The sequence below is a fragment of the Pezoporus occidentalis genome, unplaced genomic scaffold, assembly GCF_034315485.1.
Source record: "Pezoporus occidentalis ecotype Australia unplaced genomic scaffold, CSIRO_AGI_Poc_V1 ctg25, whole genome shotgun sequence".
Taxonomy (NCBI): Eukaryota; Metazoa; Chordata; class Aves; order Psittaciformes; family Psittacidae; genus Pezoporus; species Pezoporus occidentalis.
In genome coordinates, this window is record NW_026914394.1 from 608,597 (window position 1) to 630,196 (window position 21,600).

At 50.2% G+C, this 21,600-nt stretch overlaps 3 protein-coding genes across 7 annotated transcripts in view; 1 reads left to right on the top strand and 2 right to left on the bottom strand.

The window, feature by feature from the left end:
* Positions 1 to 725: 725 nt before the first annotated feature.
* On the top strand, positions 726 to 12,358 carry NASP (nuclear autoantigenic sperm protein). Of its 3 annotated transcripts, none has more exons than XM_062622969.1 (15): positions 728 to 897; positions 1,851 to 1,901; positions 2,767 to 2,877; positions 3,437 to 3,517; positions 3,698 to 3,795; positions 4,482 to 5,366; positions 7,192 to 7,274; positions 8,031 to 8,116; positions 8,232 to 8,305; positions 9,350 to 9,538; positions 9,792 to 9,958; positions 10,392 to 10,445; positions 10,539 to 10,610; positions 11,575 to 11,706; positions 12,192 to 12,358. In XM_062622969.1, the coding sequence occupies exons 1-15, from the start codon at positions 836 to 838 to the stop codon at positions 12,243 to 12,245; spliced, it is 2,199 nt and encodes a 732-aa protein (XP_062478953.1). In that variant the 5' UTR covers positions 728 to 835; the 3' UTR covers positions 12,246 to 12,358. The 3 variants fall into 3 exon arrangements, with proteins under 3 accessions (XP_062478955.1, XP_062478953.1, XP_062478954.1); XM_062622970.1 differs by lacking the exon at positions 728 to 897 and adding an exon at positions 905 to 927; XM_062622971.1 differs by lacking the exon at positions 3,437 to 3,517 and having other exon boundaries at positions 726 to 897.
* Positions 12,359 to 13,636: 1,278 nt separating this feature from the next.
* On the bottom strand, positions 13,637 to 16,620 carry CCDC17 (coiled-coil domain containing 17). Its single transcript, XM_062623259.1, has 9 exons — positions 16,436 to 16,620; positions 16,208 to 16,337; positions 15,976 to 16,114; positions 15,806 to 15,865; positions 15,596 to 15,726; positions 15,390 to 15,512; positions 14,608 to 14,777; positions 14,183 to 14,334; positions 13,637 to 13,756 (listed from the first exon to the last, which is right to left on the bottom strand). The coding sequence occupies exons 1-9, from the start codon at positions 16,544 to 16,546 to the stop codon at positions 13,747 to 13,749; spliced, it is 1,026 nt and encodes a 341-aa protein (XP_062479243.1). The 5' UTR covers positions 16,547 to 16,620; the 3' UTR covers positions 13,637 to 13,746.
* Positions 16,621 to 19,048: 2,428 nt separating this feature from the next.
* Positions 19,049 to 21,600, bottom strand: part of GPBP1L1 (GC-rich promoter binding protein 1 like 1) — a 33,669-nt gene continuing 31,117 nt past the window's right edge. For all 3 annotated transcript variants that reach the window (XM_062622972.1, XM_062622973.1, XM_062622974.1), the window contains 3 exons: positions 21,218 to 21,342; positions 20,236 to 20,338; positions 19,049 to 19,980 (listed from right to left, as the gene is read on the bottom strand). In XM_062622972.1, coding sequence (XP_062478956.1) covers positions 19,834 to 19,980; positions 20,236 to 20,338; positions 21,218 to 21,342 — 375 coding nt within the window. In that variant the 3' untranslated portion in view covers positions 19,049 to 19,833. The remainder of the gene's footprint in view (positions 19,981 to 20,235; positions 20,339 to 21,217; positions 21,343 to 21,600) is intronic.

The following is a 21,600-nucleotide window of genomic DNA, read 5'->3' on the forward strand; positions in this document are numbered from 1 at the left end:
GCTCTCTGCCAGCGGCTTTCCTGCCGCTGTGCGAGTTCTCTGTCCGTCTCTGCAGCAGCAGCAGCAGCCATGTCTGCCTTGGCTGGTGGGAAACGCATGGGCTGAGGTTACACCAGGGCAGGGGCGCTACTGCTGCCCCAACCGCCCAGTGGAGCATTACGAGCCCTTGCGTGCGCTGGTTGTACCCCGCGGCGGGGAGCGCCTGTCCGCTGCCCCATGGCAGGTCAAGGCGTGCGGGCCCGCCGGACGGGTGGGCTCTGCCTGTGAGCGGCGGAGGAGATCGGCGCTCCGGGACCGCAAACAGCGTCTGGCTTCTTGACCCGCGCTGAGGTGCGGGCTCGGCCCCGCCTCTGGGGCAGGCCGTTCTGCCCTCCACACGGCCACCTTCCCCCGGGGCGGGAGCGGCGCAGCGAGGCCCCGGCCCTCCCACCGCCGCGGGGACCGCCCAGATACCGGTCGGGGCTGCCGCGGGCACGGCGGAGCCGGGGAGAGGCCGGCGGCGCGGCGGCAGGACTACATTTCCCAGCATGCCGCGCGGCAGAGGCCTGCCGGCTGACCGCCATTTCCCCGCCTCACCCAGCACTACACTTCCCAGCGTGCCGCGCGGCCTCTCCGGGTCCCTCCGCCCTGGGACTACACTTCCCAGCAGGCCCCGCGCGGCAGCGCTCCCTTATGTCCCGCAGCGTGCTGTCGCGCTGCATGCCGGGAGTCGTAGTCCCCCCGCGGAGTGCGCGCGCCGCGAGGCGGGCCGGGGCGTGTCCTCGGGGGTATATAGGAGGCCGGAGGGGAAGGGGTCTACACTCCGCCGCCGCCGCCCCTGTCTACAGCAGGTTCTATGCAATCTCCGGCTGTCGCCGCTCCCCCTTGCGTCGAGCCCGCGCCGGCCTCCACGACGAGGTAGGGCCGCGCGGGCCGGCCCCGCTCTCGGTGTGTGCGTGTCGGGAGGGGTTGTAGCGGGGGAGCGCTTTAGCGCCGTGGGGTGGGGGGGGCGGCCGGCAGGATTTCCTCTGGCGGGTGGGGGAGATAAGGGCTGGAGGCCGAGAGGTCTCTCCCGGTCGCCTGCCGCCCCCTTTCCGTCGTACCCCCCCGTGCCCTCGCGGGCGGTGGTACGTGCCGTCCCGCTCCCCCGGAGCCAGCTGGGCCCGCTCGGCTCGCGCGGAGCCACCACGTGACCCCTGCGCGGTTGCTGCCATCTTTGTTGGGGGCAGCCGACGCTGCGGGTCCTGCCCGTGGGGCGGGCTGGGGGGGAATGGTCCTGCGGCGTCACGTGACGCCGCGCCGGCAGCCCGTCAGGAGCCGCCGTCGCGGTTTGGCGCCAGTGGCGATGGGCGGGGCTGGCGGAAGGCGGGAAAGGCGCCCATTGTTTGCGAGGGGCCGGGGGGGCGCTGCGGCCCTGCCTGCCTCGCTCGGCCTTTGTTCAGCCCGGGAGCTCCGCAGCCCCGGCCACGGGTCCCCCCCCGTGCCTGTCAGCTGTCCTGCGGGGGCCGCGGCCAGGGCCCCGTGGGTACGGGTCTGGGTCTCCTGGTAGGAAACGCGGGGTGGAACTGCCCGGGTTTGCGTGTGGGGACGGGGCTGAGCCGCTGCGAGCTGGGGATTGGTGGTGCCAAGTTTACACGGTGGATTGGCTGGCAGGGCTTGGTCTGATACATCCTGGGCGTGAAAGCTGCTGCTTCCCTAACAGCGCTTCGTGGAAACGGGAAACAAAACAGAAAGTAGACGTTTCTCCAAAACATAGCTTACGAACGTGCTCCGGATGGCTGAGCACCTGGAAGGCTCTTCCTGGCCCTGCCTCTGCACCTCCCATCTTGAAACGGCTGGCCTGATATAAACACTCGATATTTTGTTTGCAGGATGGAAGAGGAATTGGCAGCTCCTTCCACATCCACAGACAAGACAGACAGGTGAGATGGGAGTCAGGTTTGGCAGTTACTAAAGAATGACAGTGGCTTGGGTTGGAAGGGACCTTGAAGATCATCTAGTTCCAACCCCCTGCCATGGGTACCCTCCACTAGACCGGATTATTGAGTGAAACGAAGAAGTCACCCTTCAAACTGGTTGTTAGGCTTGAAGTTTAACTGGTGGGGCTGCTGTAGATGCTCACAACTTGTACTCACCTGTAGTCTGCATGAATCTAGTCCAATAAAATGCCTTCAGGGAGTAATAAGCACACAAATACCGGCTGTTGTTTGGGAAGTTCTTGATCTTTGAGTTAGTGCTGGGGAAGCATTAGACAGGTATCAGTAGGTGACTACTGTGTAGTAGTTCTGTGTGTGTGCAGCTCAGCTTGTCCCAGTCCAAGGTTCTGGGCTGGACCTTTTGGAAATGAAACTGTGACATGTGCTGCACTGAAACAAAACTTGCATCTGCCATTCCTCAAATGCATCATGCCGTGCTATGAGAAGTCAGAACTTGGATTTAGTCTTCTTTTTCTTGGCTTAGCTAGCATTGGAGTCTGCTCAGACACTGCACAGTACTCAGTGTGTGACTCTTAAAGTATGTTCTTCAGCATCCGTTGTCATACCAGATTCTGATACCTGCTTCTTGCAGTGTTTGGTTAAAGTAAACCATCTGCCCATCTGCCCTCAGTCATAACAAGTCAAAGTTGGTCCAGATTTAAACAAAACAAAGTACCCCCCTACCTTGGTCCTTCCAACCAGTGTGACATCTGCAACTTGCTCTTATGTAAAGCTGACTCAGGTTTGGAAGCTGGATATGAAATTACTGTGGAAACTAACAGAATACTGTTTTGTTTTATTCCCCCTCCAGTATGGATGTGGATGGAGAATCAAAGAAACTATTGGGTTTAGGACAGAAACACTTGGTAATGGGAAATATTCCGGCTGCTGTTAATGCATTCCAGGAAGCTGCGAGCTTACTGTGAGTAGCAGAATGTTGTGTGTGGTTTTGCAGGGTGTGGGGTTTAGTTTGTCTGTGCTGTTGTGTCTTACACAAGGAAGACATAAATTGTTACCTTACACATGCTGCTGTGTTTGTAATGCAACTGAGGAGAGGATAAGCTACTTGATTTAACTCAAGCATTGGACAGTGCTGTAGTTGGTGTGCAATTTAGACAGCCTTTGTGTGATAGTAATTGCCAATGCAGCTCCCAAAGGAGGAAAAGGGATTTGGTATTTGATTTTGCAGTGTATGGTTCTGGTGGCTGTTAATAGGACAATAATGAGGTAGCGTTACTTGCTAGTAACTTGTTTACGCATCTTGATCAGTCTCTGAGGGTGATGCCTCTGGGTTTTAGATTAATCTGCTTTGCTGGGTGTTGGAGAGCCGTGTCTTGCAGAGTCAGAGCAGCATTTTTTACCTCTTTGAAACAGTGGGAGATGAGCTAACAAACTGATTCTTCCTGTCCAGGCGTCTTTAGCTTATAGGTACTAAAACCTAGAGTAGGCACAGGGAAATAATTCTTCATTAACTTTTGTAGGGGTAAGAAATACGGTGAGACAGCGGATGAGTGTGCGGAAGCTTTTTTTTACTATGGGAAATCTCTTCTGGAGTTGGCAAGGTACGCTGACAGTTTCTTGTTTAAGTCTGACTGGTGTAACAGGATTCCACCCTCATATAGACTGGAATACACACTAAACTTCATCTATGCTGGGTGGGATGGGCCGTGGCATTGCAGCTTGTGGAATTGAAATGGTGTTGTTACAGGAGCTAAGGGATAACAAACTTTTCTTCCCTTTAGAATGGAAAATGGCGTGCTGGGAAATGCCTTAGAAGGGGTGCAGGTTGAAGAGGAAGGAGAAAAAGCTGAAGATGATTCTGCATTACCAGCTGCTGATGGTATGTAAAGCTGTCAGATGTGTCATGGAGGCACCAAGCTGCGTTTTCTGGTGTGAATGATCCTTTATCTTGGGTAGCCTGAAGCATTCTGTTGAGACACTAAGCAGCCTTAACAGACTTTGTTTTGTTGTTGTTCTTCTAATCTAGCTTAAAGATTGAATGAAACTGCAAGGAACTGGTCACTGAAAGCATGTGTTATGGTCACCAGGTGTCTGTGTTGTGAAACACTGCACTCAAACTTGCTTTCTTAAGCTTCACAGTCGACCTGCTTTGTAACCTTGCAGCAGTACAGTGTGTGTAGTAGGACAGGTTGGAGTAAAATGTCCAAGAACAGTTGCTATTTTATACTCCCTGCAGCTGGAGATAATACAGGAATTCCTGTCCATCCAGGCTATTAAAACACTGGCACCTCTTGCTTAGCTGTGACTAAACGCTAGCGCTCAGAACTGCACACTGCTTGAGCAGCCGCTTGCAATAATACAGTCAGGGGAAGGGATTTTCTTAGTTTGAGTTACTGTGTTGGTTCTGTCCTAATTCCTTGTACTTTGAAAATGAAGCTTTTAGGAATGTCATCTAACTTGATGGCAAATCAACACACTGGAGGGTCTGAGGGTGGTGGTGTCAGTGCCCGTTAATGTCTTTAACACTAAACTCGAAGAAATGTTTATGCTTCCTCAATCATGTAGAAGAAGCAAGGAAGGACTTGAGAGAACAGGTATATAACGCTATGGGTGAAAAAGAAGAGGCCAAAAAGTCAACAGGAGAGTCTCCAGTGGTATCTGAGAAGGAAAACATAGAGAAGGATGTTGAAGTGAAAGATACCGTGGAAGAAAATACAGAAGAAGGAAGTGCTGACAAGGATGTAAAGCCTGAAGAGGCTGAAGAGAAAATGGAGGTTTCTGTGGAAAAAGAAGTAGCTTCAGAAGAGCAGAAGCAGCAGGAAGCTATGGAGAAGGAGGCCACAAAAGAGGAGGCAGCTGCAGAAGAGAAGGTAGTGGAAAAAGAGCAGAAGGTGATGTCTGAAGACAAGGTAGCAGAGGCAACTGAGGAGATGGAGAGCACAACAGAAGTGATGGATGAGGAGGCAAAGGCAGCTGTGGAAGACGCTGGAGCTGGAAGAGTGGCTGTGGAAAAGAAGGGAGAGCAGGCAGCAGAAGCAACAGAAAAAAAGCCTGCTGTGGAGAAGGGAGAGGCTGTAGAAGGGCAGGCAGAGACAGCTGTGGATGAGAAGGCAGTAGCACAAGTGACAGCAGAAGCACAGGCAGCAGTTTCTGTGGAGAAGAAGGACACTGCAGAAAGGGAGCCAGAGGCAGCTGAACAGAAGAAGGTGGAGGAGAAGCAAGAGCCAGTAGAGACCACTACGGAAGAGAAGCCTGATGAATCTAAAGAGACAGAGTCCTCAAAGGAGCCTGTGCCCACAGAGGGTAAAGAGCTGTCTAAGGACCTGGAAGAAAAGGCTGAAGTAGCTGCTAAGGTAGAGAAAGAGGAACAGAAAGATGACCTGATGGAAGAGGGTGAAGGTGCTAAGGTAGAGAAAGAAGAGAAAGATGACCTCATGCAAGAGGGAGAAGGTAACAGGAGAAAAGTACTTGTGGGTGGATGACTTGATGGATTTGGCTAACAATGGGTAAAAAGTGTTCCATTCAGGATTTTCTGTTTGCCTTAGAATAAGGAAAAGGCACAGTAAAGGGGCTCTTGGAGGATTTTACATCCAAGTAAAGTTTCAAGGAGTAGTGAATAGTCTCAGTTTCGCCAGACTAACGCTTAACTAACTGCAAAGCAAATCTTATTTGAAAGCAAACTTACAGCCCTGTGAAATGTGTAAGTAATGGCTAGGCTGGTGGAGAATACTGAATGGATGTTCACTTGCATGCGTCTGGGTTTAGTGCACTAACCTCCAAATAACTTGAAGCACAAGTTGCCTCTGGTGTTGTATTTGATTTTAAAACAGTGGAGCAGAAAAGTAAGAACAGCTGAAGCCTTAATGTAGTAAATGTGCTTTTGGTGGGGTGAAGGAACTCTCCATTTGAGTCTTTCTGGTTGTAACTGCAGGGAGAATTTGGTTGGCAAATCTAAACTTCATTTGCCCTGGAACCTGAAGGCTTATTGCTGCTATCTAGTGCAGTCTTGCAGCTATCTAGCTTTTTCTGCCATTCTGCTTCGCTGCTTCATGACAGCTGTTTTCAGGATAATGTTAAAGTAACCCACTTCAGAGTAAAACTTGAGCACTTTGACTTATTACTTGTATGGTCTTAGTAGGCCAGTGCTTTGTGTTGCACAAATTGATGAGCTGATAATTGAAGCTTTGCTTGTCAGTAACTCTGCTTCACAGGAAAACCCATACTGGGAGTAGCAAACATTCAGGCTAAATGGTTCTGGACACTGAAACATTTGTGCTGCTGAGCACAGTGAATGCTCAGTGGTGGAGCAGCTGCCTAACAAAGTGGCTGTCTGAACAGAGTGTAAACTCTGAACAGAACGTAAACTAAGAGGAGTTATCCACTCACCATCCTGTGAAAGGCTGCTTATGTACCCACACTGCTGCTTTTTGTCCCCAGCTCTGTAAGTGTGAGGATACTCTTGGTCTGGTGCTGTGTTATTCCAGGCTCCTCCCACTACTTAAATTTTAACTTCCTAACATCTCTTCTGTTTTACCTTTGATCGAGCTGTCCTCACACTCGCAGGTTTGGCTCCTTCAGTGGTAGGTGTGTGCTTTTGGGGAGCTAGACAAACAGGCTCATGGGTTCCCTAGTTCCCACCTCATCAAGCTCCTGTTATTCTGGAATTAGTCAGTGGTCATGATGCAGGAATTAAATATGAGACTTGAGAACACTAATTGATTTGTATGTAAAGTTATTGACCATATTCCTTCACTGCACATGTCCTCAGAATGTGTTCTACTGGTAGAATAGCTCTTATCAGAAGACAAATCAGTGCCACACAATAGCAGGTTTGTTAATAACATTGCCACTTAAGTGTCTTATGTGAGGAACACTAATTCAGAAATGGTCTTACTTGTACACAGTTGGCAGCTGTCTTGCTGAAAACACTATGTGTTGCATGAAGTCCAGCAACTGAGCAGTACCTTCAGGGCTGCTCAGGATGCAAAGGCTTCATTGAGGGTTCACAGTTCTGTGTAAGTTTCCATTCTAGTTTAACTTCATAAAGTTGAACTTAAAATGTGGACTAAGGTAGTCTGGAGCTACTTGAGTCTACAGTGCCCAACACTTTTGGCGAGATGGCTGCTGCTGCTGAGAATTTAATACACATGTACTGTTCTTGCACATCTAACCTGTCACTGGAAGAATGAGGGCCGGATATGATATGTTCTACCTGACTCCATGTGAAGCAAGTGTAGCGCCAACAACTGCTCTCATTCATCTCCTTTCCTTGTAGAAACAGAAGAATCTGAAGAAGAAGATAAAGAAAATGATAAAGCTGAAGATGATAAGGAGAATGAATTGACAGTGGAAGACAAGGTGAGATTGTGAGCTCTGTTATCTGTGCTTGGGGGGGAGTGTGGTACTTGTCTAAATGTCATGTCAGTATCTTCATACAAGCTCAGCTGTATTTCATCTAGTTCTGTTTAGGAAATGACTTTTGCAAATGAATTCTGCCCCTTCCTCAGGCAATATCGTGCATAGTCTGCATTGTAGGATGCTGCTCAGCTCTTTCCTATAAACTTGGGCTTGTTTAGCTATGCTGAAACAAACACTTGTGGTCTGCTAATGAGTAGTGCAGCCTGGTAAATGCAGGGGCAGACAGGGAGAGTTGCTTTAGCTTGCTGCAAGAGTTACTTGGAATTCTGAGTTTATTCGCTGCTTGTTTTGTTGTTGTCTCACTATAGTCATATTGAATGCACCTAGTCCAGTGATTAAGGTGGGGATTTAGTGGGAAGTGCAGTAAAGCGGAACATCAACTCCTTTCTGTTCATCTAAATAGCACCTCAAACAAAATCTTATTCTTGGGATAATATTGGTGCTTGGTGCCTTGTTCCTGGAAAAATGTTAAGGCCATATCAGCTAACAATGTAAGCTTGGATTTCACTTAAAACATCGTCACTGCAGGCAAAGTCTCGGTTGATGCAATAACATCTTCATGTTCTTTTTTTTTTCCTCCTAGTTGTAAACTGTGTATCTCTTGAAATCTGTTCCTTGACAACACTGCTTAGAAACTTGGTGTTGTTGTTTGATGTGGTACGTAACCAAGTCACTTAATCCTTAATGCACGTTTAGTCTTTACAGGAGAGTGAGGAGGATGAAATTGGAAATCTTGAGCTGGCCTGGGACATGTTGGAGTTAGCAAAAGTCATCTACAAGAGGTAAAGACTTCTGTCCTAATTTGGACATGTGCTGGATAAACTCATTGTAAATCGGGGGGTGGCATAATTGGTGAGTGTGGCACATTCTGATTAAGATTTAACTATTTCTCTTCAGACAAGAAACAAAAGAAGCTCAGCTCCATGCAGCTCAAGCTCATCTGAAGCTAGGAGAAGTTAGCATTGAATCTGGTAAGTCATACTAATTCTCATGTACAACCGATTCAGTTCCACTTCCTGACAGCTCTCTTTCAGACTTTCAGATGAGTGGGGGTGAGTTAAGGCTGTTAAGATGAAAACAAAATACTTTGTCTAATTATGATGGTGCCACTGCATGAAAAGCTTTGGAATCAATGGATGATCAAGTTGGTTCCTTAAACAGGATACTCCATGCTTTTCCAGACCAATGGAAGAATGCTTTGAGTAAGAAGTAATGTGTTGCCAGATCAAAACCAACCTTGTGTTGTGCTTTATAGGCGAGTTTTGGTTAGCTTGTGAAAGTTAGGAGACGCTTTCCTTATTGAGGGAGTGAGCCACTGAGCTCAGTAGTAGGTGTTGGTACCATGCCTTGTCCAGAACAAAAAGACTGCAGATGAAGAATGGTAGATTCTCTTAAACTTTCCAGAATGTATGTATGTATGGTCAGAAAAGAGTGCTATGCATCAGGAAGAGTAGGAAACAAGCCCCAGGTTTGCACCTTCTAATGTGTCTTATCTGCCCTTCATTTAAAGTGTTTTAATCTTGGTAAATCCAGATGGAACATAATGTTTCTCTATGGCAAGCACTGGTAATAATCTTGACAGGCTTCTGGACAGGGACTACAAAATGAAGGTTGTGTTTCTGTGTCACTAAAGAGCTTGACTGGAAGGTAGCAAGGGACCATCCTTAGCTCTAGATTCAAGCTGCAGTTGTGACCAGTTACATTTGATTCATGGTAGCAGGTAAAATAGGAGGATTTGTGTGCCTGGGTTGACTTGGCTGCTTAATTCACTGTGGTGCTGCAAATAGACAAAGCCCTCCTGAGGAACTGGCCTCTAAATCTATGAGGAGGGAGGCAGTGTTGTCATTTGATAGTCTTAAAGCAGCCCATCGTTGAACTCGGGTGCTGTGTTCAATGGTGGTTCTGTTTTCAGGCTGTGTGAAGTGTAACAAAATACAGAGTGAATGAGGGTTTAGATCTTGCTTGTTTGGATAAATGAGTGTGGTTTGTAAAGACCTCATGGTTTTCCTCTCTAGAAAACTACACACAGGCTATAGAAGAGTTCCAGGCCTGCCTTGCCCTGCAGCAGAAGTACCTGGAGGCTCATGACCGCCTGCTTGCTGAGAGCCACTACCAGCTGGCTCTGGCATATCACTACAACAGCCAGTTCGATGAGGCCGTTCTGCAGTTTGGCAAATCTGTGGAGGTCATTGACAAGAGGCTGGGTAAGTGGATTTCTAAAGCTGCATACTGAATAGGAGAGCTTTCACAAGTCAAAGCAGACTTTAACTGCACCACAGGTAGCTAAGTGTGCTTTATTGCCTTGCCTTGACAATGTTTGCTGGTCTGAAAGTGGCAGCAGGCTATACTGATACGGGGTTGTTGAAACTGTGTTAGGGGATGCTTGCCTCTGGGTGTTAACTGTGGGCAGCTACTTTGATTGTTTTTGTTTTTGCCATGATAACTGTTTAATCCTAGCAATGCTTACTGAGCGGATAAAGAAGGCAGAAGGTGGGTGTCCTGAAGATGAGAAAGAGATTGAAGAACTGAAGGGACTGCTTCCTGAAATCAAAGAAAAGATAGAAGATTCAAAGGAGTCTCAAAAGAGTGCAAGAGTAGCTGAGTTGGCACTGAAAGCAACTCTGGTTAGTGTGTCCTGTGGTTTCTTTTGACCCAAACGCTTTTCCAGGGAGACTGAAAGTAAACCCATAGTGGGAGGAGCTCAGACTTGGCTGTTGGGATTGAGGGCTGGTGGTTGCTCACATTCGTTACAGGCTGTGATTGTTGAGAAGTAATTGAGGTACTTGATATCTAAAGAGAGGGTGTTTTATTTATAAATACCCTGACATTAAGTGTTCCAAACTAAACTTGAATTCTGTACTCTTCTGTCACAATTTAATGTGTCGGGGCTGGCAATGACAGATCAGCCAAATGTGAGAATAGATCAAGTGTTGCACTTGTCCTGCGTGTGTATGTAGAATGGAGTGGTAAGACATGAAAGGTCTCTGTTTTCTGTCCCTTTCTGAACTAACATGGTCTTGCCAGAATTTGTTCACTGTTTCTTCTGCTTTTCTGAAGGTTGGAACTACATCTGGCTTTGCACAAAGTGAAGACAGCGGCTCTGTTTCCACAGTAAGTTAGCTGAAGATGGATGCTGATAATTCATGTCTGCTGTAAGGATTACTGTTTGGTGTTACTCATGTGTCCACGTCTATCTTGTAATAGATTCCAGTAAGAAAAGCAGCTGATGGTGCATCTCAGTGTGTTACAGACATCTCTCACCTAGTCAGGAAAAAGGTGAGTCCAGAAATGACTGGTTGAGCAGTTTGGTAGAGTACCACTGGCTTGTTCTGCATCATTGGATTTCTTGTCTTAAAGCTTTTTTCTGAGCTTAATTTTATAATGGTCAAAAGCCCTCTAAAATGAAAACCAGAAATAGTGGGTGAAACACCTTTCCACTGGGAGCCAGGCAGTCTGGGAACCATCCAGCCTCCAGGAGTCTGTTCCGGGTGCTTCAGTACCCTGCCTGACTCACACTGGTTTAACTTCAGACCGAGTTGTGTGGCTTCTGCTGGCCAGGAGTGCCCTCCTCTGCTGAGGGCCTGCAAGAGCTGCAGGGCTGCCTACAGATCTTGAGCGCAAGCAACAAGGCTGAGCTGGGTTCCCTTCTTTCCAAGTGGAAATGGAGAATTAAATCTTAATGAATAGCAAAGCCAGTTTAATGGTAGTAATGATAAACTGCCTCTTAAAGAGACAGGTATTGAGCACTAGGTTCCTTCAAAGGTGTGTTGTGTTTTTCCTAGAATTGCTTACTAATAGTACTGAGAAGAGCCCTCATAGGATCTTAGCTTTTATTTTCTATGCTGCTGTGGCACAGCCTGGCCTGTGTTATGTTTATTGGCCTCTTTCAGTTCAGGTTTGCCTGGAGCAACTTTGATCTGCTTTATGCAGGTGTTTGTGTCATAGATGTTCTAATTCCATCCCTTTTAACTGTTACCTGGCTCAGCAGTTGAATGTTTCCTTGCCAAACTATAACTAAGCACTATAGGTACCAGCATTTCAGTAGTGGCTTACTAGAAATCCTCTGTGGTTGAGACCACAGAGCTTTGGTTAAATCTTAATGAACATTGAAGTATCCATGTTGAACCCGGCAAGCAGAGCTTGAGCAGATGATATGCAATGATGTCTAGATGCTAACTCTCTAAAAAATACTTAAAATCTCATTTCTACATAGTGAAGACTATAAACATTTTGTCCTCAGAGGAAACCAGAGGAGGAGACTCACCAGGGAGACAATGAAGCTAAGAAATCTAAACCAGAGCCGGCTGTCAATGGTGGTGGTGGTGGTACTGTCCCCAGTGGAAATGAGGTTGCAGAAAAAATGGAAGAGGAGGTGGGCAGCTGAGGCAGGACCCTGCCCTGGGCTTTGGTTTCCTTTTTTCCTCCCTCCTCTGTTCAGGTGTGGGTTTGTGCCTGGGTTTATTCCTGCTGGCCTTCACAAGGCTTCCCAGGGGAGGTGGGAACATTCCCCACTTAGCAATTATATTTTATATATATAGTATGGTACTTGTGTTATACCATAGTCTCAAACACCACATGGGCTGGACAGACACAGCTGTGGAGACTTGCAGCCTGTCGGGTGGGACAGAAATGTGTTCTGGGTGCTGAGCTACAGCACAGGGCCTTTCCCCAAGTAATTGTCAATACCCCTGGGCTGCAGTGGTTCCTGTCAGTATGTTAGGGTAGTGTTGTGCTTTGAGGACCAGCAGGAGGAGTCAGTTAAGGCCTCAGACTGCAGGAACCTTGAGCTGCTGCATGAGTCGGTGCTGTCAGGGAGTCCCTTGTGTTCTAAAACCAAACCCTTTTCTTCTCTTTTAGACAGAGAAAAGGCCACAGGCAGAATCAGGGGCTGCAGTTGAAAGCACAGTATGATAATTCTTTAACCTTGGACACTCCTCTCCTTACAAGGAAAATGGTTTTGTATATAGTGTATTTTTTCACTTTTTGGCAACTTTTGTATGACTTCAATAAAGATTGTAAGCAAATGTTCCTTGGCTTGACCTGCTCCCTGTTACAAACTGCAGCCTCTGCTCCTCAGTCCCCTCCCTAGGGGGACTTGGCACAGTGTGGGGCCTCAGCCTTTCCACTCCAGTCTGCCTAATGAGGCAGGAGGGAAGGTGGGTGCTGGGGCAGGCTGGGCTGGCTGGTGCTGGGCAGAAGAATGAGGAATAAAATTCACTGTAGCTGTGTCTAAGGCAACTCTAGATCAGACTTCTTTTGCCTTCTGCTGGGCTATGCCACAAGCCCTGGGGTTGTAGAATCATAGAATAGTTAGGGTTGGAAAGGACCTTAAGATCACCAAGTACCAACTTCGCTGTCATGGGCAGGGACACCTCACACTAAACCATGTCACCAAAGGCTCTGTCCAATCTGGCCTTGAACACTGCCAGGGATGGAGCATTCACAACTTCCCTGGGCAACCCATTCCAGTGAATTCCACCCTCACAGTGAAGATCTTCCTTATATCTAACCTGAACTTCCCCTGTTTAACCCGTTACCCCTTGTCCTGTCACTACAGTCCCTAATGAAGAGTCCCTCCCCAGCATCCTTACAGGCCCCCTTCAGATACTGGAAGGCTGCTATGAGGTCTCCACGCAGCCTTCTCTTCTCCAGGCTGAACAGCCCCAACTTTCTCAGCCTGTCTTCATACAGGAGATCATCCTCATGGGACTCCTCTGGGCTTGTTCCAACAGTTCTGTGTCCTCTTTATGTTGAGGACACCAGAACTGCACACAGTACTCCAGGTGAGGTCTAACAACAGCAGAGCAGGGGGCAGGATTACCTCCTTTGACCTGCTGGTCATGTTCCTTTTGTTGCAGCCCAGGGTACAGTTGGCTTTATTGGCTGCAAGTGCACGCTGAAGCCGGCTCATGTCAAGTTTCTCATTGACCAATATGCCCAAGTCCTCCCCAGGGCTGCTCTGAATACTAGCTATGGTTATATTTTGTTCTTTCTACCCTGAGCCTGGGGTGAATTTCTGGGGTCCCTCCCTTACGCTGCTCAAGGCTAAACAGGCTGGGGATGGCTGATAAGAGCTTGTCTGGCCCCTGCACCCTCTGTAATTGCCAGGACTCTGCTCAACCGGCATGGGTGGACTGAGGGAGGGGTGGGGGCAGGGGGTGATGGCTTTTCACAAGGATGTGAAGGTGCCATTCTCTGAGCCAGCCTCAGTCTCTGTGCCCAAGTGTGGATGAGAGGCTGCTCTGGGGCAAATGTATATGTTTTATATGTATATACATAAAAACCAAACAGTGCCTAAGAACTGAAGACCAAGAGGCTGAAGCTATTTATTAAACGTGGCAGATACGATGAAATTCACCACGGGCTTTGCTCTCTCAGGGGTGAGCTGTGATTACCTCTTGTTGGGCTTCCCCTAGAACGGGCTTGTGGTGGGGATGTGGAGCTAAACTATAGGGAAAAGGGGGAGAGGGGGAAAGCGACTGTGCCCCACCACCAGTCCTCACCCCCCCCCATGACAGGATGCAGCAACTCAGCTGTGGGCACTGCTGGGGCAAGGAGCAGCCTGAGGTGGAGGCTGAGCCCTGGAGTGGCTCTTGATGCTGTCAAAATGTCCAGAGCCTCCCTGGTCCCAGGAGGGGCCCTGTGTGCTTCCCCCCTTCCCCAGCACTGCAGGGCCCTGTGCTCATCACACAGCTGGGCCCAAGCCCCATCCCTGCAGCTGTAACAAATTTTGCCATCCCCTCATCACACTTGTTGTTAACAAAGCCCCAGTTTCCTGCTCCAGCCTGGTGAGGGGACACTGGGATGCTGGGGCAGTGCTGTGTGGACATGACCCATTCCCAGCTCACCTCTGGGGATGGGGAGGTTTGTGCTGTGCTGGGAGCTCCTGAGCAGGTGGTGGAGGATCTTCCAGAGCCACAAAAGAGGTGAGGCCCCGGGGCACATGGGGGTGGCCGGGGGCTGTGGGGCTGCCTGGGCCCAGGGCAGGCCTGGGAAAGTCCTGGGAAAGGAGGAAAGTGGCCTTAATGGGAGGGGGTCCCAGCACTGTCCTGCCACAGGAAAGCCATGGTTTCGCACTGGGAAGACACACACCTCCTGCTCCAGTGGCCCCAGCTCCGAGGACACCCATGTTCCCAAGTGGAGCCAAAGGAGCGCTTCCAGAACCACCTCCCCAAGCTCATCCCTCCACAGCCATCATCCCAGCCGGCTCTGCAGCCCAACCCCATCTCCCCTCCCTGCAGAGCTGGAAACTGCCCTCAGATGAGGCTCTTACCACGAGAAGCTCTGGTGCAGCCAGGGCTGGTGGGAGGGGGGGGCGCACGGGGGGTGGGAGGTTGGTGGGGGGCAGCCGAGGACCCATCCACTCCGTGTGGCATTGCAGCATCCCCACCTCTGCCTGGAGCTGGGCCAGCTCCTGTGCCTGCCGCTGGGCTGCCTGTGAGCCTGGGGGCCAGATCACCACCATCACCATGGGGTTTATACTGCCCCATAGCCCCCCAGCAACCCCTTCTCGGGATCCCATTGGGCTCGTGTTCAGGGTCACTGAGGGGGGTTCCACTTGTGCTGCTGTTCTGATTCTTTGTCCCTTGTTAGCCACGCAGTGTCTAAGGGAACACTGTCCCCCTGTCAGTGCTGTCACTGTGCAAGGTCAGGCACAGAGCCCCCACCGTGGGCTGTGCAGTTACAGACCCCAACTTGCACGTATTTGCATGAGCCCAGGGGCTGTGGGGTGCCGATGGGGCTCCCCCTTCCCTGAACCCACAGAACTGGAGAATCAAAGAATCCTAAAACAGTTTGGGTTGGAAGGGACGTTCAAAGGTCCTCCAGTTCCAAGCCCCTGCAGTGAGCAAGGACAGCTTCAGCTAGATCAGGTTGCACAGAACACATCCAACCTGGCCTTGAACGTCTCCGGGCAACCTGTGCCAGTGTTTTACCATCCTCATTGTAAAAGATTTCTTCCTCATCTCCTGCCTGAATCGCTTCTTTTAGTTTAAACCCATCACCCCTCATCCTGTCACAACAGGCCCTGCTAAAAAGTCTCTCCCCATCACCTACCGGCATCAGCTCTCCTCTCCCTCCTGACCTTCACTGCCAAGAGCTCATCTTCCAGCCGCCGGTTCTCCAGCTCTACCACCAGCAGCGCCGCATCCAGGCCCCGAGCACCAGTGCTGGAGGGCTCTGCTGGCACAGCTGGGGGGGGTCAGTTGCCAGCAGTGGGTACAGGGCCTAGGCTGGGCAACGGGGCTGGGGTTGGTGCTTACTTGGCCTCTTGCCTCTGTGCTGCCCTTGGGGTCCTTTCTCCAGCACCGTGGCCTCCACCTGGAGGTGGAGGAGCTGGTCCAGGATGTGCGGGTCGTGTCCCCCAGCTCGCAGGTACGACAGGCGCAGGGCCCTGCCGCAGCCAGGAATGAGCCGGTGCTGGGGCTCATCGGGATGCTCAGCTCAGAGCCGCCATCACCCACAGCCCTCACCTGGCCTCGGCGGCGAGCGGCCCGGCGGCTGGCAGGAGGCTGTCGAGGTGCAGGGTGGCCCTGGGGAGGCACAGGGAAATGGCCACGGGGTTCTTGATGGAGAGCACCCGCTCCATGGGTGCTCCGTGATGGAGTGCAGAGCCCTGCTCCCCCCCCCAGCCAGGCCTCACTGTCTGTGTGCTGCATCCAGGTGTCTGACCGGGTCCTGCGGGGCTGCGGGGGCCTGGGTCAGCTCCACATCCCCCTGGCTGGGAGGTTGGGCCTCCATGGCTGCCTGAGCCCGCAGTGCCGCCAGCCGCTGGCACAGCCCTGTGGGACAGTGAGGGGCTCAGCACGACCCCCACAGCCCCACTGCACCCCAAGGTGCCTCTCCCCCCCACCCCAACCCCTGCCCGCACCCACCCTCTCTCTGCTGCTCCAGCTGCTGGGTCCTGGCCCGGATTTCGGCCATGTGGCGTTCATGGGCCTCCACCAGCTCCTGTGGCCGCTGCCGGTGCCCCCGCGGTGGGGCTGGCCGCTGGGCGGGCGCATCCTGCTGCACAGGGGGCTGCAGCGGGCGGAAGGGGCCGGACCCCACCAGCCATGGGGCAGGGAGCCGATGCCCACCCCGGGGTGCGGGGCTGGCCGTACCTCCACTGTGGTCCTCCTGGACGCGGGCTCGGCCGCACGGAGCAGGGCCCTCTCGCGGGGGGTGAGCACGGCCCCCAGGGGAGCTCCCCGTGCTCGCCTGGGCCCCTGCATGGCCGGTGAGGAGCCGGGAAGCAGGAGCAGTCGGCCTGGCCCGGCGTGGTCCCCAGCCTGGGGCACCCCGGCCTCCGGGAGGCAAATGGGAAAGGGGAAAAAAAATGTGAGCTTTCCTGGCAATAGACGCACCAAGGGTTCCCCGTGTGATGGGGGTGTGTGTGTGTGTGTGTGTGGGGCACGGAGCCGTTGTGGCTGTGAACCCCCATTTCCTCACCCGCAGCACCCGTCCCTGTCCCCATCCCCACATTACCGTGTCCTGCGGCCTCCCCACCATGCCCGGAGCCCCCTCCACAGGCAGCGGGTCCCCCTTAGGGAGGCGGGAGCGGGCGGCCGCCGGCATCCCGAGGCACAGCTTCTCCTCATGCGCCCGCAGCAGTGGCCGGGAGCTGAAGGCCATGCGGCAGCGGGGGCAGGTGAAGGCCGCCATGTCCAGCATGCGGCACCCTGGAAGCGCAGCGAGGGGGTCACTGTGGGGTGCCCCTGCCAGGGGAGAACGGGGCGTTCTGCTGGGGGTGGCAGAGACCTGCTCCGTGCTGCTGGTGGCTGCCGTGTTTGAAGCCACCGTTGCTAGGCTGGGCCAAGCTGGGCGCGCGGCCGCACCCTCACCCTGCCCATTCCCGCTGCTCGGGCACCAGAAAGGGGGTAAAATGGCGCTTGAGAAGTGAACAGCAAACAGGCGGGGGAGGCCCCATCCCGCAGTCCTCTCCCTCCGGTGGGTACAGAGCACTCCTGCCAGCCACGCCGTGCCCCTTTTCCTCCGGGCGGCCGCTCACAGCAGTGCCCTGCAGTCTTTAAGCTCCTCCGCCGAAGTGAGTTGGCTCCATCCAGCCACTGCCCCCCCCCCGTCACGGCCACAGGCGTCCCCAGAACCCCTGCCCTCCTTCGGTCCTTGCCCCGCTCTCTGCTGGCACCGCCAGGCTCACCTCAGGGCACCGGTCACCTCCCCCTGCGATTCAGATAAGGTAAAATTCTTCCCTGTGAGGGCGCTGAGGCGCTGGCACAGGGTGCCCAGAGAAGCTGTGGCTGCCCCATCCCTGGCAGTGTTCAAGGCCAGGTTGGATGGGGCTTGGAGCAACCTGCTCTAGTGGAAGGTGTCCCTGCCCATGGCAGGGGGTTGGAGCTGGGTGAGCTTTGAGGTCCCTTCCAACCCAAACCAGTCTGGGATTTGGTGAGAGTGGGTGATTTACTCAGGAAGAAGCAGCAGTTTGGTGTGTGAGGGATTGCTCGGTGAGGTTCCAGGGGAAGCCAGTAACACTCCAGCAGCTTCACTGATGTTTAAACCACACAGAGCCCATAGGAGGGCAGCCGCACAGCAGATGCAGGAAGAAATCAGACCAAAACTCAGAGAGCTCTCATTACCCATGTGCCCTGCTGCGCTGTCCCTCTACCAGGCTATTCCTTACTCCAGGCAGCTCTTCAGCACCACTTCACCCACCACAAGTGGCTGTCAGCGTGGATTTGATTAAACTTACCCCATTTCTTGACACCACCATAAGCACCTTCCAGTTTTTCACTGAAATGGAGGTAAGGAGTTACACTTTTATAAATTGGACAAACTTCTCCAGACAAAACCAATGATGTTTGATAGCAGCAAAGCATTAGGAACTTCAGGTGATCTGTGAAGTATCTTAAGAGGAGCCAAAGCACTTCCCCAAAGGAAAGGGTTGAGACCATGAAGAAGCACTCTTGAGCTCTGGTGTCTGCAGGAGCTGAGGCACAAACAGCAGTTAGACCTGGTGTCCCTGAGTGTTCCCTTGAGTCCAGATGAAAAGATTCACAACTAACCATTCCCGTTCCATGACACATCTGTCCTGTCTGCCTGCTCAGCAGCGGATTGAGAAATACCCAAGCAAGACCTTGGGTGAGACCCCCTCAGGTCAGTGAGACCCGAGCACTTCCCTCCAACCCATCTGCAAACAGTGCACAACCATGCGGATGCTTTCCAATCCAAAACGTTTGTGTAGCAGCTGAACTTAAAACAGACACTAAAATAGCTTAGGCCACAACTGAGTTGTTTGTAAAATCCTTTTTAATCTAATAGAAATGTTTTCATGAAGTTTTAAAAAAGATTTCAATGAAAACAGCTTTGGATTCAGACATTCCCTTGCCACGTTGTGAACAGAAACAGCAGCATTGCACTAGGAACAAGTGACACCGACCGGTCGAGCTTCACCATTTTGTATGAAGCGGGAAAAAGAAAAAAGCAGCAAACTGCTTCAGTAGAAGAGAATTTGAATCATTTTCTTTAAAGAAACAAAAAAACAAACCAAAACCCAAAAGAGAAACCAACCAACCATGGGCTATCATCTCAGCATTGTTCTCTCTCTCCCATCTTAAAGGGAGAGTTTAGCTTCTGCAGTCTGAGTGCTACAGCGATGTTTGCCAAGTGGAAAAAATACAGTGGGAGAAGAAACTATTTATCCCCAGTGCTATTAAATCCCCCAAAGTTGCAAGTCCCTTTACAGGAAAGCTTCTCTTACATAAGAAAGACAATTAGAATTGGCAAACTGATGCAAAATATTTATTCCAAGTTAGTTATTTTTGATGCAGTAGTTTTTCCCCCTCATACAGACTCAATGTGATAGTCACTTTTTTAAATCTGTAAATAATGTTATCAAAATAATCTTAATCTTTGAAATCTCACAAAAAATTTATATTTTACAATCCACCCTGAATATCAAGGCTGCAAGAAGAAGAACACAAACAATTCCTATATCCAAATATTTTACAGCTGTACCCAAAAAAAAAAGAAGAAAACCACAAACGCCTGGTTAAGTGATGAAGCTCCCCGAGCCGCCAAAAAAAAATAGAATAAAATAAAATATCCATGTTATTAGCATTAATTTAACATAATTAGAACTTCAATAGCCATTTTTGTCATTGACAATGATTGTTTTAGCACACTGTTGCCGCACGCCATTGTGTAATGCGGGCAGCACTGTTAGAAGCTTGTTGTTGCAAAGATCAGTCAGCCACTTGTATCCTGCTTACAAGACTGAACTTGTGCACTGCCCCACAAGGGATTTTTGTCAAAATTTGCTAGCTGCACAAACTTCTATTAAGCATTAGGGCAAAACCAAAAGAAAAAGCTAAAGAAGCCAATTTCTCTCTTTGGGATACAATTATTTCCCTTGTGCATGAAGTATCAACAACAAAAGAAAAAAACTGAACAGACTGGAGACAGAATAAACTCTGTTTAGTTTATACAACCCCAAACACGTGTTGAACTATGAACTGAGTTTATTGGGTTGGTTTTATTTATTTTAATTTTCTTGTGCCCGCTTTCAGGCATCGTCATCTGACGTTTCGCTGCTACTAGTTTCTGTGTCTGAGTCCTCAATCTTTGTCTTAAAAGTGCTTCTCCAGTGGAACAACAGGCTGGAGCCGCGGCCCTGAAGAAATCCATTCTTCCCAAATCCATTTCTTCTTCGCTGTAGGAATGAAAGTAAGTTTTAAAACAAGCACAAGCATGGAGAGTGACTGTCACTAACCATCTGTGGGCACAAATTACATGTTTAACTGTCTACACCCACACTGCATGGATAATGCAGTCATTGACTGCACTACAATTTCACTTCAACCCTTTGTCTTTTCTAGTATCCGTAAGAACTACACCACAGACAACCTGTGCATGAGAAGGGAGAGGGAGAAGAGCAGTCACAATTGGCAAGAGCTGTAAAACATACCTGCTCTGATTTAATTTGGAACTCTTTGAGCTCATCCTCCGTGAGGGGAAGGTAGTTCTCATCATTTTCAGGATATTCCTGCCATCCCATTTCTTTCAATAACCTGATTTGTGGAGGAAATAAAAATTGGAATTAAAGCAAGGCAACAGTGGCAAAGGAGAGGACATTTTGTCCACGAAGCACAAAGTTTTGCAGTAAACCACTCCCAAATCACCAGGGAAACTTCTGATATTAGACATGACTTCAACAATGCTTCACGTTCACCCAACATTTTTCAATGTCTTTTACAAATATTTAATCATGAGGAGTCTTGTACAATGGGTAAATAACTGGCCTGGCAGACAAAAAAGCAAGGCAGAGATTTGAAATTCTACCCAAGGATACTGAAGAAGGACATGAGGCAATCAAACCAGTATCACAGCTCAGAATGTCCTAAAACTTCCTATCTGCTTGCGCCAGATGCTCACACACTGCTTGTTTACTGAAGGGAGATACAAGCTTAGATAGTAGGTAAACACTTTCTACACTCTCTTCCACTTTTACAGCATTTAAAGCAGCACAGGAATATTCTATGCACAAACAGAAGGAAGTGGTGTGTGTGTGTGTGTGAGGGTGTATCTTCAGTCTTCAGACTATTACATTTAGGACACCTGCTTGTACATCAACCAGAATCACACCAGGTTCATGCTGACTCCCAGTGTGGGCAGGTAAATATGTAGGCAGCATTAACACACAGGGACGTGGGCACTGGAGAAGCACTGGAATTTAATTACAGACCATGGTAAAGTCTTGGCTCACCTGTCATCAGTGTCTTGTTTTAATTTCAGTGAGGCTCCACCTAGTCCAGCACTACCCATGAAGCCCACACACTGGTTTAGTGTGCACAAAGCTACTGCTGCTTCTGAAATAGTTTCCTTCTCCTCACACAGTCCAAGGATTCACCCTCCTTTACTCAAGACACTTTATTTTGCCATTTACTCACCTGTGTTCTGCTTCCAATGAATGAGAGAGGTTTTCCCCCTCCTCTGGCAAAGGGAGAGAAAGGCCATTCTGATGGCAGTTCTCTTCCCAGTTTTCCTTTGGTTCTGGTGTGCTGTTGCTCTCCATCTAAAGAAAAACAAAAGCATCAAAGAGTGCTTGCAAAGACCATGCCAATAGCAGATTTCCCAGTCCAAGCTTCTGGTTTTGGAAGTAAAGTCAAGCCTTTCACCTTGAGTCAGTGCTTTTTACAGAGCCTGCACTGACAGTGGTTTAATGCAACTTCTGCCTGACTGTGACAACACAGTATGAATGATGTTTGGTAGACTGCACTTCTGTGTGAAAGGAGTAAGTGCTGGCATTACAAAACCATCATCAGTGGCTTCA

What these genes read in the sequence shown, in the direction of transcription:
- NASP (XM_062622969.1), top strand. Translation starts at nt 836, where the DNA reads ATGCAATCTCCGGCTGTCGCCGCTCCCCCTTGCGTCGAGCCCGCGCCG. An exon ending in TCCACAGACAAGACAGACAG is followed by an intron (nt 1,902 to 2,766) that starts GTGAGATGGGAG and finishes TTCCCCCTCCAG; the next exon opens with TATGGATGTGGATGGAGAAT. An exon ending in AGAAGTTAGCATTGAATCTG is followed by an intron (nt 8,306 to 9,349) that starts GTAAGTCATACT and finishes TTTCCTCTCTAG; the next exon opens with AAAACTACACACAGGCTATA.
- CCDC17 (XM_062623259.1), bottom strand. Translation starts at nt 16,546, where the DNA reads ATGCAGGGGCCCAGGCGAGCACGGGGAGCTCCCCTGGGGGCCGTGCTC. An exon ending in CCAGGAGGACCACAGTGGAG is followed by an intron (nt 16,338 to 16,435) that starts GTACGGCCAGCC and finishes CCTGTGCAGCAG; the next exon opens with GATGCGCCCGCCCAGCGGCC. An exon ending in GGAGAGGAGAGCTGATGCCG is followed by an intron (nt 14,778 to 15,389) that starts GTAGGTGATGGG and finishes TCTGGCCCCCAG; the next exon opens with GCTCACAGGCAGCCCAGCGG.